Source organism: Globicephala melas, chromosome 1, assembly GCF_963455315.2.
Source record: "Globicephala melas chromosome 1, mGloMel1.2, whole genome shotgun sequence".
NCBI lineage: Eukaryota > Metazoa > Chordata > Mammalia > Artiodactyla > Delphinidae > Globicephala > Globicephala melas.
This window is the reverse complement of record NC_083314.1, coordinates 22837398-22852709: the sequence shown is the minus strand read 5'-3', so window position 1 is coordinate 22852709 and position 15312 is coordinate 22837398. Positions and strand designations below refer to the sequence as shown.

The 15312-nt window shown below is 42.0% G+C and overlaps 1 protein-coding gene across 1 annotated transcript; it reads right to left on the bottom strand.

Annotated features, from left to right (window-relative positions):
* Positions 1-681: 681 nt before the first annotated feature.
* Positions 682-8870, bottom strand: H3-3A (H3.3 histone A). The gene is made up of 4 exons (XM_030868462.2): positions 8731-8870; positions 7034-7184; positions 5692-5845; positions 682-1339 (listed from the first exon to the last, which is right to left on the bottom strand). Exons 2-4 carry the CDS (start codon positions 7159-7161, stop codon positions 1211-1213), a joined length of 411 nt encoding a protein of 136 aa, XP_030724322.1. The 5' UTR covers positions 7162-7184; positions 8731-8870; the 3' UTR covers positions 682-1210.
* Positions 8871-15312: the final 6442 nt, after the last annotated feature.

Here is a 15312-nt window from a genome sequence, read left to right as displayed (position 1 = left end):
AGGGTTCCTTTTTCTCCACACCCTCTCCAGCACTTATTGTTTGTAGACAATTTTTTAATGATGGCCATTCTGACTGGTGTGATACCTCATTGTAGTTTTGATTTGCATTTCTCTAATAAGAAATGTTGTAAGTCTTAAAAGGTTCACCATCCTCATTTCACATTAATCACCCCAATGCTAAATAAAACACAGTGCTAAGAATGAACTATAGGTGCTTGATTAATAACTTCAGGGTTAATATACAATATCTTAAAATAGCCAGCTCTCTGATGCACTAATTTTTGAACTGAAGACTGTTACATTTGCAGTTAAATTACCATTAAATATTCAAAGTTTAATAACAGATTATGTTTATATATGTACTTTCACTACTTACACAGATTTAACTATTTTCATGTGATTCTGCTGGCCAGCTAGGTTTGGGAACTGCTGGTTAAAAGTACACATATCCGTAGTCAAACTCTGGTTTTGGAAAACAGAAATACCATCTTCAAATTTTTAAAAATTTGAGGAAAGCCAGTAGCTCCAGTTTCCTTCCCATACAAAGCTTATACTTTCCTCCTCTCTCAACAATTTCAGATAAAAAGTGACAAAACACTTGATACTAAAATTATTCTGAATATGGAAATTTCAAGTAAGTTAATTGTACAGATAAGGTTGATAGTAAAGACCAAAAGCAGGTATAGTTTAATGTATTTTAATAGCAAACTTACAGGAACAGCACAGAAGACAGACAACATTAAAAACATGTACTTGCATATAGGACAACTCAGTTAGAAAAGTATAGTGAATGGATGGAATCTACTGTATGATAAAAATGCTACAAACACCATTTAGTTGCAGTCAATAAGAAATTTACTTGTTTTAAAAAAATCCAAATGCTGGCATTGTCCAGAAAAATTTAACAGGTTTATTTATAATTGTTATAAAGTTGAACTGCTGAAACTTGTTCACTGAAACATTTTGACTTGCATTAATGCTTTATGTCCCCGCATTTATATTAAAAATTCACACACAAATGAAAATGGAAAAACTGCCAATACCTGATTTCTGTCCCCCATTTTTCCACCTGCAATCATATACTTAGGTACCTTTTGACCCCACGGGGAAAAAAAAAAATCTAACATTCAGAACTACCAATAACAGGAAGAGATTTTTTTTTTTTTTTTTTTTTTTTAAAGAATGAAATGTTTCCCATCATAGTGGATTCTTAAGCACGTTCTCCACGTATGCGGCGTGCTAGCTGGATGTCTTTTGGCATAATCGTTACACGTTTGGCATGGATAGCACACAGGTTGGTGTCTTCAAAAAGGCCAACCAGATAGGCCTCACTTGCCTCCTACAACAGGAATAAAGAAAAAAATATTATCAATAGTTAAGTTACATCTGTATCAGTTAAAAAGATGAGGTTTTTGAGCCCTTTAAAAACCTACTTCAGAAGATGTTGACTATTTTACCAAATGCTTACATTTTAATATCTGTGCGACGAGGCTGAAAGGTAGCTTATGAAAGTGAAAACTCAAGTCTTTATCAAATAATACAAGTCAAATAATTTCACTACTAAAAAAGTTTAATTTTTTTAATGTTATATGTGATTTTTAGTAAACTGAAATGTGTCTTGAGTAAAGCAAAAAATCCAACTTAAATTCTAACATTCATTCTCATCCTAAGATAAATGGAATCATGTATCTAATCCAAAGTAATATACTCTCCTACCCTGCTGTGTCCTCCTTTTTCTGAATCTTACTCACACTTCATTATATCTGTTTGACCACTGGTTTCCATCATATGGTCCTCATCTACCTTTCCTTTAACACCTCAGTTTTACCACTAGAGTGCTATTGGGTCCCAGAACACACCAGATTTGTGTCTTACTTATATACATTGACCTACTTTGCTGAGATATGCCCCCATGCCCCCCACTAACTGTACCTTCCTCTATGCACCCCTATCTGTAATGGCATTTTTGCTACCTCCCAGCATTAACCTTGATCCCCCTGGTTTTTCTCATGATATTCTTAAGACTTTTCTGAAGGCATCTTCTTATCCCTACTTTCACTCAAAAACTGGTAGCTACATGAATCATTCACCAACACTTGGCATGTAAAGAGGAAAAAACGGGAGCTTCTACTTATAATTAACTCTTAAATTGTTAGCACATCTTACAGCTGTCTGAAAAGCTGAAGAATCCTTTCGTCTAGGTTAAAACATCTGCTTACTCATTTTGAAATGAACCTACTGTTTTACCAGTCATCAGTCCAACTGTTTCAGCGGATTAGGAACACACTAAATGAAAGACGATATTTGGCTTCTCTATAAGCAAGTTATTTCTCTGTTCGAGATATATTTAGGGGAAAAAAACAGATTTTTGTAATTGCTATTTTTGTCCTAATTAAAAAAATTATATCCATTTTGGAAACTCTGGGTAATAAAACTAAAAGGGAAATACACAGAATACTTGAGCAATTCAAGCCCCACAATACTACATAACACACAAGATACAGAGATGGGAAGAACCAGTTTTGCTTTTTACAAACATTTTGACTTTGCCAATAAAACTTGAGATTCTGCTTTTAAAAGAACTAACACAGCAACAATTAATTCAAATGGTTTACGTTATTCCATCTTATGAAAAAAATTATTCCCTACATTTATATCTTCATTCTTTTTAGCCTAATCTCTCTTCTATAAAAATCTGTTTCACCTAAAGTTTACTATCCCTACATGTCTTTCTGCAGCATTTGTTATCAAGAGCTAAGTCTTATTTACCTCCCCTTTATGGACTACCTAAGATTATTCCATGAAGGAGAAAGCAAACACTCCTCCTGCCCCTGGTTCCCAGGTGCAGGTAACTTTGAACTCCTAATGCCTTGGCAATCATAATGGCCTTGTACACTAGCCATCTTTTAATGCCCTTAAATTACTTAACAGAGACCTCTAACCCTAACTGAAATTTGCATCTTTTCCTTTTTTTTCTTGGCCAGGATATGTGGCTGCAGGACAGTTCCCTGACCAAGGATTGAATGCAGCTCCTCAGCTGTGAAAGCGCGGAGTCCTAACCGCTGGACCACAAGGGAATTCCCGAAATTTGCATCTTTTCTATGCAATTAGTTCCGTGTATCTTACCTATTCCAAAGAATATATTAAAAGCAAAAGTCCTTAATGTTTGGGGATTAATTCTTGGGATACTCTAGAAATAGGTAAAAGATTTAGGAAACACAGCATACTGTAGCCTGCCTACTCTTACGGGTTCGCACCACACATCAGATACTAGGACTGAAGTTCCTCAAGAAAGAAACTAGTTTCTTTTTTGTTTCACCCAGCGTATCTCAGGATTATGCAAATCTAGAAGGCTTCTGCAAAACACAGCACTATGAGCTGCTATATGGACAAGCCAACAGGTCCTGCAATTCTGAGACCATTTAAGAGTGGAATAATGATCTACTGGCTCCCCTAGTACGACTCAAATGTGGCATGTAGCAGCTGGGCCTCTCACTGCCATCTTACAACCTGGCTATAGGTTTTATAGAGTTGTGTCTGGTCAACTCTGGGAGAAGAGTCAATACTCATAGGGAATTTAACCATGACTCATATATTTCTAATTCTATTGCTAGTGTCTCAAAGTCTCCTAAACATTAAGGCTATGATGGGAATTAAAGACTGACACATTAATTTATAGCCCAGTGAACGTAATTTTGATAATAGCAAAAGAAAAAGTATCTTATAACTGGAAGAAAATGTTAATTTACAACATTTTGAGTATATTCAATATCTGACTCTTCCACCACTTCAAACCACCAATGTCCATTTTTAACATGATACCTCAGTTCAAACTCTCAGATATTAGGGGCAAAGGCTAAATTTCAAGTTAGCGAATTCTTGATTATCTATGGCAAACCTAGACTAAATTCTCTCCCATCCTCATTGGACTACCTCCCCTCCTCATTTAGTTGTATTAGAAAAGTTGTAAACTGTGTAATTCTAAAGGCAAAAATAGTGACTTTTGGAATTCTATTTCAACTGCTCTCTTCTATTGCCCTATTTCCATTAGCAAATTCTCCATCTCTGTATCTTTAAGAGAACTGATGTATAAAAAAAGCAACACAAACAAAATAAACTTCTAACAAAGATTACTCTTCCAATAAAGAGCTACCTAATGCAAGAGTACTACAGGCAGCAGAATTGAACATTTTGCTCAAAACCAATACAACCACATTTACTGACAAATATAAAACACACACCTTAATAACAGCAATGTGGAAGTTTAGACATGAATTTTAAAAAACAATAGTCTTTTACTCAGCCTGTTTAGTAATCAATTTACAAAGCTCTATCATTGACACTTAAGCTCAACAATGTTGGACTTTCAAGTATAGTGTGTTCTTCAAGCATAGCCCTGCTAACTCTAACTACAAAACAAAATTGGCAGCTTTAGATCAATGCTTGAGAATATCAATAATATTTCTATATTTAAAATTAGTGGGGAAAATGTGATTAGCAATTATAGTAATAAACAAAATGGGATCTAAAGATAGTCAATGATTAAAACAGAAAATAAGGGTTTTAAATAACAGCACTGGAAGATTTTAGTAGTTTGAAATTTCAGTAATTTCAATTCATTGAGAATTTAATGGATGCCTACTCCTGGAATTTACCAATCAAATGAAGTTCAGACTAACCATAGAAACAGCTCAACCAATTACACTTCAGGGTAGAATCCACCTATCAAATCTTCCTCACACATAAAGGAAAAGCTTGGCAACAGCAGCCTTGCAAAATCCTCCAATGGAGTGTATGTAGATTCTGGACCCTCCCCCAAAAGAGATTCCGATTCAGGTCTGTGGAGGTGCCTAGCAATCTGCAATTTTAATCACCTCTAACCCCACGCTCTGAAGGAGGTGGCAGTCTTACCATACTCTGAGTTACAACGAACGCCAAACTCGTTAACATTATAGGTTACTTAAGTGATTGATGTTAATTATACCCACATACCTAATCAAATATCTTACTTGTGGGCATTTCAAGTTTTAATCTTGGCACAAACCACCAGTATTTCAAATAGATAACCACAGCTAAAACAGTACTTCTCAAAGTTCTGACACACTGGAGCTAAGAATAAATTCACTATGTTTCCCATTTAAGTGGAAATCCATACATAATCCCCTTTAGCAAACTACAAGTCTTCCAATTTCTTTTTACAAGCCTAGTATCTTTTTCTCCTTATCGTCAACCTAATCCTAACTACCACTCATGCTTCTTTTACCTCAATGCACAGTTCTTTTATGCTGCCTGTTCCCATCCCAGATATTATGTTCTCTCCACTTGCAACTGCCTCTTCAGGCCCAGGAAGCCATTTATTCTAACATTCTTTTTGTATCAGTCACTGTTTGAAACTAATTACCAATTACCTTTAGCCCCATGACTTCCTGATGTCCTGCAGCAACTGTAAGCCAAACCAGAAGGTTCTTTTTCCCTTTAAACACTGCAACGTCTAAAATTTTAAAATCCTATGTCTGCTTGTATGACCTTGAGCAACTTAACCTTTCTGACATCTTAACAGTGAAATAGATAAGACCTACCTCATCCACTCGTGATGATTAAATTTAACAAGCATATACAAAGATTTAGAATTGTTCTCGGTACAAAGCAGGAACGGCCAACTCTTAGAGCCTTTCCCACCCGCCATTTTACCTGCAAAGCACCAATAGCTGCACTCTGGAAGCGCAGATCTGTTTTGAAGTCCTGAGCAATTTCCCGCACCAGACGCTGGAAGGGAAGTTTGCGAATCAGAAGTTCAGTGGACTTCTGATAACGTCTAATTTCACGGAGTGCCACGGTACCAGGCCTTTAAAACAAAACACAATAAAGACACGGTTACCAAATACATAAAAAACATAAAAGAGTGGTCATCAGCTTTAAAAAGACGCAGTCACTTTTCACAAAATAAATCACCCAACTATTCTTCAGCTTCTGTATCAAATTTCACTTATTAAATTATGACCCGAATATTCAAGTCTGTTAAGAGTAACACAACAATCCTTTAAAGCAAAAAGCATGATATTAAAGTAGATTCCTGGCAGGGGGGTTTAATCAAAGTCCTCTTATTTTCTTCCTCTTTAACATATATATAACTAACTTGTTATAATTACAACTTGGGAAAGTACTAGGTCACAAATAAAGAGGTCAAAATTGTTCAGACTCTTCTCAATTTGGCAGCACTCTCCTTCTTCCCACTGGCACCCCCAATTCTTCTAAAAGACCTACCAGCACAACCCAATGAGCTTCCTTTAAAAAATACACTTATGGCATTTAAGTTTGATTTCCCAGAATACCTTTGAACACTGCACATCCCTCATGAATGATTAAATGTGAATACTCTTTTATGGTGTATCTTCTATATGGAAGTTTTCTTTCTTTCTTTCTTTTTAAAACTAATTTTAAGCAAGAAATTTACCTCAATTCTGACTTATTTCTTCCACTTTTATTTTAGGCTAACTAAAATCATTTGCAGAAGGCACCTAAATACAGACAACTTCTGCCCTCTAATGGCAGATGCCCTTAACAACACTGCTCAGGGTAGTTCAAAACTGTGCTAACAGAAGGAAATAAACCAATTCAAGTAAATGAAGGACTTACCTAAAACAAAATGACCCCCAATCTTGATTAAATTACTTTACCAAGAGAAAGAGTATCCTCAAAAATGTATTTAAAAATGTATTTACTATTTAAAAAATATACAATACACCTAACAGCTAAATAAAATGTTACCCTATCCCATCAACGTTATTAGTGATACAACCTCTCCTCTGGGCTATGGGCAAGATCATGGCTTCAAAATTAAACATGTTCCCAATAAAACCTAACACTAAATTATATATATATATATTTTAAAGTATTAGTAAATATTCAAAAGGAAAAATTATCAGTTTCTCTAAAGCAAAAAGTATAATTATACATCTTTTTATTAAATTATATAGATACTGCTTCGGGAGATAGGCTTTGTCCCATTTTTTCCCTCCTCTTGTTTTAATACCTGTAACGATGAGGTTTCTTCACCCCTCCAGTAGAGGGCGCACTCTTGCGAGCGGCTTTCGTAGCCAGTTGCTTCCTCGGTGCTTTACCACCGGTCGATTTGCGGGCAGTCTGCTTTGTACGAGCCATGGTATAAAGACCTCCTTACTTACCTACCAGCATCAAAACACAAAAATCACCATATGCAACTAACAAACATACAAGTTTTCCTGCCATTACCACCGCTCGCCCCCCCCAAAAATCTGGAAATTATGATCAGTATAAAAAAATAATGTCTGTAATGTTACATAATTTTAAAGTGTGCAGATTACGTCTACCACCCAAATATGACTTCCTGAAACAAACTGTAGTACTAGAAAATTGTTAGCGTTAACACCAATCATCTCTCAAAAATGCCAAATTTGAGCGATAAACGGCAAAACAAAAAGACCCCTGACAGCCTTCACTTCAGTTTCTTTAATTAAAGTAGAAATTAGAAATGTCTGTAAATATTCGATCCACTAACAAGTCAAAAGAACGAAGCCACAAACCACAGAAAGGTCGAGTCAAATTACAGCAAAAAAGGTTTTGGTCACCCCCCCCGCCGCCCCCCCCCCCTTTACGTCTGGCAGTTGATAGACTGCTGTAAATATCTGAAAACATTCCTGCTTCTGCATCTCTACAGTTCTGTTGACAAAAAGGCGTCTCAAAAAACAAGAGAGGAACAACAGCTACCACCAGCGAGCATTCTACAAAGCACCGTCCTGGCGTCCAGTCCTCAGAAGCTTCGCAGTGAAATTAAAAAAAAAAAAGTGCCCCGCACCCAGGCTTTAATTAACGCACGGGACCGGCCGACCAGTCCACCCCAAGCACCACATAAACTTTTGGTTTCGCCTCCTCCGGCCCCTCGGCACAGGGTCCCCCAGCCTGCCCGCCTCGCTCCCAGCGTCTCGCGCAGGCACAAACTCGGCTCCCAGACCAGAACAAAATGGAAACAATCGCAAAACGTATCCGATTCCCTACCAAAGAGACAAAACACCAAATCGCTCGAAAACAGCCCGATCCCCTGCCACGTGCCGCCCTCCAAAATGCAAAAGTTTTTTTTGTGCATTTCAAATGCATCAAGTTTCCGCTTCTCTAAAAAAGGAGAAAAAAATTTTTCTCTTTAAAAAATTTTCCTCCTTTTTCAAATGGGGAAGAGAGAAACGGGGGAAAAAATATGGTCGGTGACCAGAGAAGAGAGACAAGATGGTGAAGCTTAGCAACAACTGTGGGGAGGCAGCAAAAAGCGAGTTACCCCAGGGTGGGAAGCAGCGGCGATTTCCACCCTTTTCCCGCTCGAAAACTGGGGTCCGGGGTCCGGGGGCGGTAGTTAAGAGGCCCGCGCGGGTCGTGGTGAAGGTCTGGGGTCCCGGGAAGGGGCGGCGGGCGGGATTTCACCGAAGAAAGAGGAGCCAGGGGCGCGGGGAGGGAGAGCAGGCTCGGCGACGCGGCGGTTGCTGCTGTTGGGCTGAGGCGGCGAGAGACTGGGGAGCCGCCGGAGCCGCCGTCGCCTGAGGGGTGAGGGAAACTCGCTCCTCACCTCCATTTCTGGGCCAAAAAGTTTGTGGGCCAAGCCGGAGGGACCCTGGGTCCCCTCACCGCACCGCCGGGGCCCGGCCCGGGGTTGACGGCAAGCGGGGCTCGGTTCCGGGGAAGCGGGCAGACGGGGAAACTTACCCCCCTTCTCCTTCGGCTGGAGCTCAGCGAGCTAGAGGCGGCGCTGGCGTCGGAGAGCGACAGCGGCGCGGCGGCGGCAGCGAACACAATTGAAAGATGGCTGACACCGAGGCTATCCCCCAACACACGCCGCCCCGCCCCCGCGCCGCGCGCCAACCAATCACACACAATGGAGGGAAGGCTCGGCCCCGCCCCCGCCTCTCGCTCGCGCCCCGCCTCCGCCCCTCCCCCCGCGCGCCCGTTCGCTGGCGCGCGCTCGCCCCTCCCCCGCGCGCCGCCCGCTCCCTCCTCCCGGCCGCCTCGCGCAGTGTGTGTACAAACACAAAAGACACGCCGAAGGGCCGCCGGCTCCGGCCGAGACGGCCGCCCGCCCGACCCCGTTTTAACTCCGGCTCTCCGGCCCCGCACTCCCACCCTGCTCCGTGCGCACACGTCTTGGCACTCGGGAAGCCCGGGTTTGGGGCGCCGAGGGGGAAGTGAGGGGGGAGGGGCGGGCGGGAGGAGACGCGGTCGGTGAACACCCGGCCTGCGGGCGTCTCAGGCCGCGGCGGGGAGGGCGAGGGAGGGGGCGCCCCGCTCCGGCGCGGGCCCAGGCGCGCGTCCCCGAGGCGCCCCGGGGGCGGGGAGAAGGGCACCGCCGGTCGGGTCGGTGCACCCCAGTTGAAAACACTACCCAACCGGAAGCAAATAGCAGCCTAGCGTCCCGCGTCCACTTTCGGATGGGGCTGCTCTAGCCGCTGGCAGGGCTGCCGGACTGCAGTCTTCACGCTCTCTCTCCGGGCCAGGTGCGGCCGGCCCGCCCGTAGACAACTTTAGTCGCTCAACACACCGGCCCGGGCCGTGGCGGGCCCCGCGGTGCGGGCTGTAGGCAGTCCGCAAGGGCTCTGCCACCTAGGACGCCCGGCCCCGCGCAGGTGGCATCTCCAGGGCCGAGGGGCCGGGGCTCGCCTTCTTCCTGAGCCGGGATGCCTGATGCAAGATGGCTGTATTTTGTAAGCCTCTAAAACAATGTGTGGAATACACAGCTAACTGCACCAGAGCCTGACTACCAGTCCTGGCAGCTTGTCCTACTAGCAAGTTCGGCCTTTTAACCTTTTCAGTATTCGGTAGAATTGCCAAATACTGGATAGTCAAGTGTTGTCAGCAGCTTCTGCATAGTTTAGATGCGGCGGAAAACGGCAGAAATAAGGAAAACGTGGTTTGGGGATTATCACATTTATCCATTTTCCAATTCTCAGTAGCATAGGAAACAGACTTCAGGTTCAAGTCATCCACGTTGTCAGCTCATTGGCCTTAGACTATCTGTACCGTCCCTAGATGGTTTTGACAGCACTCGCAACTATGTGTGAGGGTTTTCAATAGAAGTGTCATGAAGACATCCCATAGGATAGTGAAGGAGATAAATTTCATAGATGGAGGGCATAACTACTACTGGTAGTCTGAAGATCTTATAAAGCATCTTAGTCATAAACATTATCCTGAAACGGATATATGGAAATCAGATATGAAAGGTTATCCTGAAACGGATATATGGAAATCAGATATGAGAAAGGGAGTAGATTTGTCCAAGGACACTTGAGTGATGAAGAGACCCAGGAGAAACCAAAAAAAATCCAGGCCTCCTGTTTCATTATTATTTAATGAATGTTAAGTGTGTGTGGTTGCTCTGCAGAATACATGCAATCTGCAAGCCTCTCCTAAAAGCACGTATGCAAAAGAGCTTAGGCTGAGCTGCCAGCGAAGACTTTCTATAATTCGGGCCAAGAAGAGGTTTCTTTGCTTGTTTTTTGTTTTGTTTTGAGGAAACCAAAATATTTGTTGGTTTTTTTTCCAGGATTTTTCCAGGAAGGCTGTTGTACATCAACTAAACTCATCATATCTTCAAGAAATGTTAAATGACACTGGTAACGTTCTCTTTATATGCTAGATTTTTCCATAGCTTCTATTTTTTGTCTTCAAAATATTTTTAAGGACAGGAAAGACTGTTTTAGGTGAAATAGTTCTGATCTTGGATTATCTGAACCTACTCAGCTGTCCAGATGTAAAATAGAAGTGATATTTATCTGTGTGAAGATAGGCCACAAGTTTTTTCTAGTTGTAGGATCAAGTACGTTTAGCACCTAGGTAGGTGCCTGGTTACCTACCTAGTGGCTTCTGGAAGTTTTCTCACTGAGTGAATATTTATTGGGTGCCAACTGTGCTTGGCATAGTTCTGGGTGCTGGAAGACAGCAGTGAACAAACAACACAAGCCCTCATGGGGCTTATAATCTCTGGAAGCATTGCTTTGCACAGGGAAGTAGCACTTGGAAGAGGGAAGGAAAGACATCCTTTGGAGTCCTAAGATTGGCAAAAACTGTAGCTGAGGGGAGAAGAGCACTTTAGAGTCAGATGATGGGGGAAGGAAAGCTGTCAGGGCAAAAAGGGATTCTAAAGGGGGTACCAGGGTCAGTCCTGAATTGGCTTTACTTCTAGAACTCTTGGGCTAATAATGGCTTCAAAATTTGGAGTTTAAAAAACAATGGAGGGACTTCCCTGGTGGTCCAGTGGTTAAGGCTCCATGCTCCCAATGCAGGGGGCCCGGGTTCGATCCCTGGTCAGGGAACTAGATCCTGCATACTGCAACTAAAGATCCTGCATGCTGCAACTAAGACCCAGTGCAGCCAAATGAATTTTAAAAGAAAAAAAGAGAGAGGAAAAAAAAAAAAAAAAAACAGTGGAGAGGAGGGGAGCAAAAGCTTTTAAGTTAAAACATTTTCCCTAGAGTAGAAATCTTATGGTCACTAATTCAGATTTGTTTATGAGTAAAAGTTTAAAAAGTAGAATGGAAAGGACTTTAAAAACACCACTATTGATATCTGTTTAGCTTGTGAATCAGTCCAATGCAAAGATTACTGCCTCAAGGAGCTGTTGCTTCTGGCCACTCAGTTGCATGCACACTTTATCACATCACCCTTCCTCTTTATCACATTGATTTAAATCTGTCATATTTGTTTACTTGCTTGTTATGTCTCTTCCCCAGAGAATGTCAACTCTAGGACAGCAGTGGTCTTATCTCTTTCTTTCCACTGCACTAGCACTGCCACCTCTACTCCACTCCCCCCACCCCTGCCAGTGTGGGGCTGTCCCCATTTGTTGAATATTAGGTGATCTCATCCAGTCCCATGGAATTGTCAAACATACGCAAAAGGAGAGTAGTATGATGAACCTCTAGGTACCCATCAGCTAGCTTCAAAGATGATCTACTCATGCCCAATCTTGTGTTTCATCTACGCCTGTACTCATTCTTCCTACCTCCCCCCACTCAAATGATTTTGAAGCAAATTGCAGGCTTTACATCATTTTACCTGTAGATATTTCAGTATGTATTGTAATCATTGATTAATGATTCATATGCCCATTAAATCTCTTATCGTCTATGATTCTATTTGCCCTTTGTTGAAAACTATGTCCTGAGACTTTGGATCCCAGTGTCCTCTTTCCATAACTGTCCCTCCTTCAGTGTTGCCCAGTAAATGGCATTATGATTTACTTAACTGCTTAAACCGAAAAGTGTAGGCATCCTACTTAAGCCTCCCTTTCTTTCATTCCCATAGTCCTATTGGTCCTACCTATGAAAAGCTTCTCAGAATGACCTACTCCTTTCCTCCTCTCCTCACCTCTCAGCTGGCCCCCAGTTACTTCCTATATGACCTTTCTCTTTCCACTCTTGCACCTCTGTATTCCATTCTCTACAGTGCATGCAGAGATTAGATTTATAGAATGTAAATCAGATTAAGTCATACCCTTGTGTAAATGCATTCAGAGGCCTCCCACTGCTTTTGGTTAAATGCGAGGCCTAGCATCACTTCTGCCCTCTCCAGTGGTATTCTGCTCCAGCCCTGCTACCTTACCTTTCAAGCTCTTCCCTCCTGAGGGTCATTTCACTGTGTTTCGCAGCTTGAATGCTCTCCCCAAGCTTTTCACAGGGCTGGCTCCCTCATCTTCTAAGGCAGCTCTTCCACTTTTCCATGTCTCTTAGAAAAAGATCCTCTTTGTACGGTACACTGAGGAAAAGTGAAGGGGATTTGGAGCGATTCAAATAGAACTTGATTAAAACTTTCGTTATACATTTTTATATTACATAATCGCTATGAAAGAAAATAATTACATTTTAAAGAAGATAATACATATCAAACTTGTGTAAAACTCCCAAATAAAACGTTTTCAAAGTTTTCAATGGGAAATGTTGAGCTTACATCCATGAGCATAATTTTTTATATCAGGTTTTATACTTGAAATGGCCACGTGCCGTTCCTGATCAAGATTTTAGGATGAAGAGCTCTTCAAATTCTTGATGATCTTACTGAAAAACTTCAAAATAATTGTTTTCAGTCATTCAAAAAAGTGTAACTGTTGAAGTTATATATTTAAAATTCTTGCCTTCTTTCATTGACAAATGTAAACTTGGAATTTCTTGTGAATGGATTTTGAATCTAATTAAACTTTTTAAAGGTCAAGTATTTTAAAATTATGATACAGCTCAAATTTGCAAAATGCACATGTTGCTAAGCAGTCACCATGTAGGTGCCTTGGTCACCACCAAAAAGAGTCTAAAATAGTGAGAAGTACCTGGTAGGAGAACAGAAGTTCAAATCTGCACCAGCAGCCCTGTTCAGCCTCCTTGTCCCCAGCCCCGACTGGCTGCATTTTGGGCTACACCAACACTCCCTGGGCACCTGGCATGGTATTCCTCTGTCTCCTTGTCCATGATGGGCAGTGTTCCCTGCCGCAGAACTAAAGCAAGCATGAGGGGCTAGAGCACCTCCTGGGCTGTGCTCAGCATATCACATGGAACAGTGGGTCGTGGGCACCACTTATCTGCTCAGCTCTGTGCCAACCATGGGGCACAGGTCAGACCCATGCCTCTCAGGCTGCCCTCCAAGGAGCCTCGGAAGGGGCTGCTTACAGCCAGGAGCCCTGGGCCATAGGGCTGAGAGGACCTATCTCCTGGTACCTACGTAGCCCAAAGTGAAGACCACTGGATGACTCTGAGGTCTCAGTTCCACGTCACCCCTCAGAGAACCACCCTGTCTTCCTTGCCCCCCACCCCTCATGTTATACTCGGTCACGTTTCCATGCTTATTTCCATCGGCAGTTCTCACAACCTGATGTTTTGATTCATTTGCTGATTAGTGGTCTCCCCAACTAGACTATAAACTTGATGAGAGCAAGGACCTTGACATTTTATACACTGTTCTGTCCCTATCAACTTGCATAGTACCCAGTCCATGCTGGACACTTAATAACTATTTGATGGATAAATAAACAAAAAGTGACCATAGTTTATAGAGTTTTATAACCAATTTTTAAATGTATTTTGTTTGCAGGATATTCACATCTGAAAAAATGTACCTCTTAGAGTTAATGAGCTATGATATCTTTCTCCGTATTCTCATCCGTATAAGGAAGGTAAATATTTTTCTCATGGTGAAGTTGTGAGGATGAATGTGCTTTTGACCAGGGCTAACTGTCACTATTAATGTTTTATAAATTTTGAACACTCATTAAATGACTAATGGCATCTATTATCATTATTTTCTGCTCACCAAGCAGCCTTGGGACTGTAGTTGGGCTCCTTATGTAGATTGGAGGTGCCCTCCCCAGTATCCTGGAGATTGTCACATTTCTTCGTAAATGAATAAATGGGTGTCCCAGTTCTACATCAGTCTTGGTGAAGTGAGTTGGTGTAGGTCTGCCCTGAAGAAGGATGGCCAAGAGGTTAAGTGGTTTCTAAGACCATAAGGCCCAGAGCCAGGCCTTTGAACCATTGTGAATTCATACATATAAATGGCACCTGGTGAAGCTTGTTGGACATTAGACAGCCTTTGAGACACTCCCCAACCCCTTCCTTCAAACTCCAACATTCTAATATAATGATCTTGACACTTGCTAAGTATTAATAAACAGGTGGGAAAATTCTATTTCATAAAAAAGCCTTTAAAAAAAAGAGGATTCTCTCTTTTTAAAAAATCCCCCCTTTTCCAAGAACTGGATTAATTGTCCAAGTTCAAAGAAAAGTAAGGTTCAAGAAGTATACTGCCTTTGGGACCTCCCCAGTGACGCCGTGGTTAAAAATCCGCCTGCCAATGCAGGGGACACAGGTTTGATCCCTGGTCCGGGAAGATCCCACATGCCACAGAGCAACTAAGCCCATGCGCCACAACTCCTGAAGCCCACGCACCTAGAGCCCGTGCTCCTCCACAAGAGAAGCCACCGCAATGAGAAGCCTGTGCATCACAATGAAGAGTAGCCCCTGCTCGCTGCAACTAGAGAAAGCCCATGTGCAGCAACAAAGACCCAACGCAGCCAAAAAAAAAAAAAGTACTACCTTCTCCTCTGGGAAAAAGAGGAGTTATGCTTCCTTTGACAGACAGAATATTCTACTTTGCAGAGCTTGCCTGTCAGAAGAACAAGGACTTGAATTACCAGGGAGCCCTGAACTGCCTGGTACCATTTTTTAATGGTTCAAGCAGTGGTGTTCCCCTTTTCTAGTATCAAAAAAAGAGTAAATTCTTTCTTCTATAATCCCCTTTCTCACTCCT

Bases quoted from the DNA above. Each gene is read 5' to 3' on its own strand.
- H3-3A (XM_030868462.2), bottom strand. From the start codon at position 7,161: ATGGCTCGTACAAAGCAGACTGCCCGCAAATCGACCGGTGGTAAAGCA. The intron at 5,846-7,033 runs GTATTAAAACAA...TTTGTTTTAAAG, and splicing joins AAGAAACCTCATCGTTACAG to GCCTGGTACCGTGGCACTCC. The intron at 1,340-5,691 runs GTAAAATGGCGG...TTCCTGTTGTAG, and splicing joins CAGCTATTGGTGCTTTGCAG to GAGGCAAGTGAGGCCTATCT.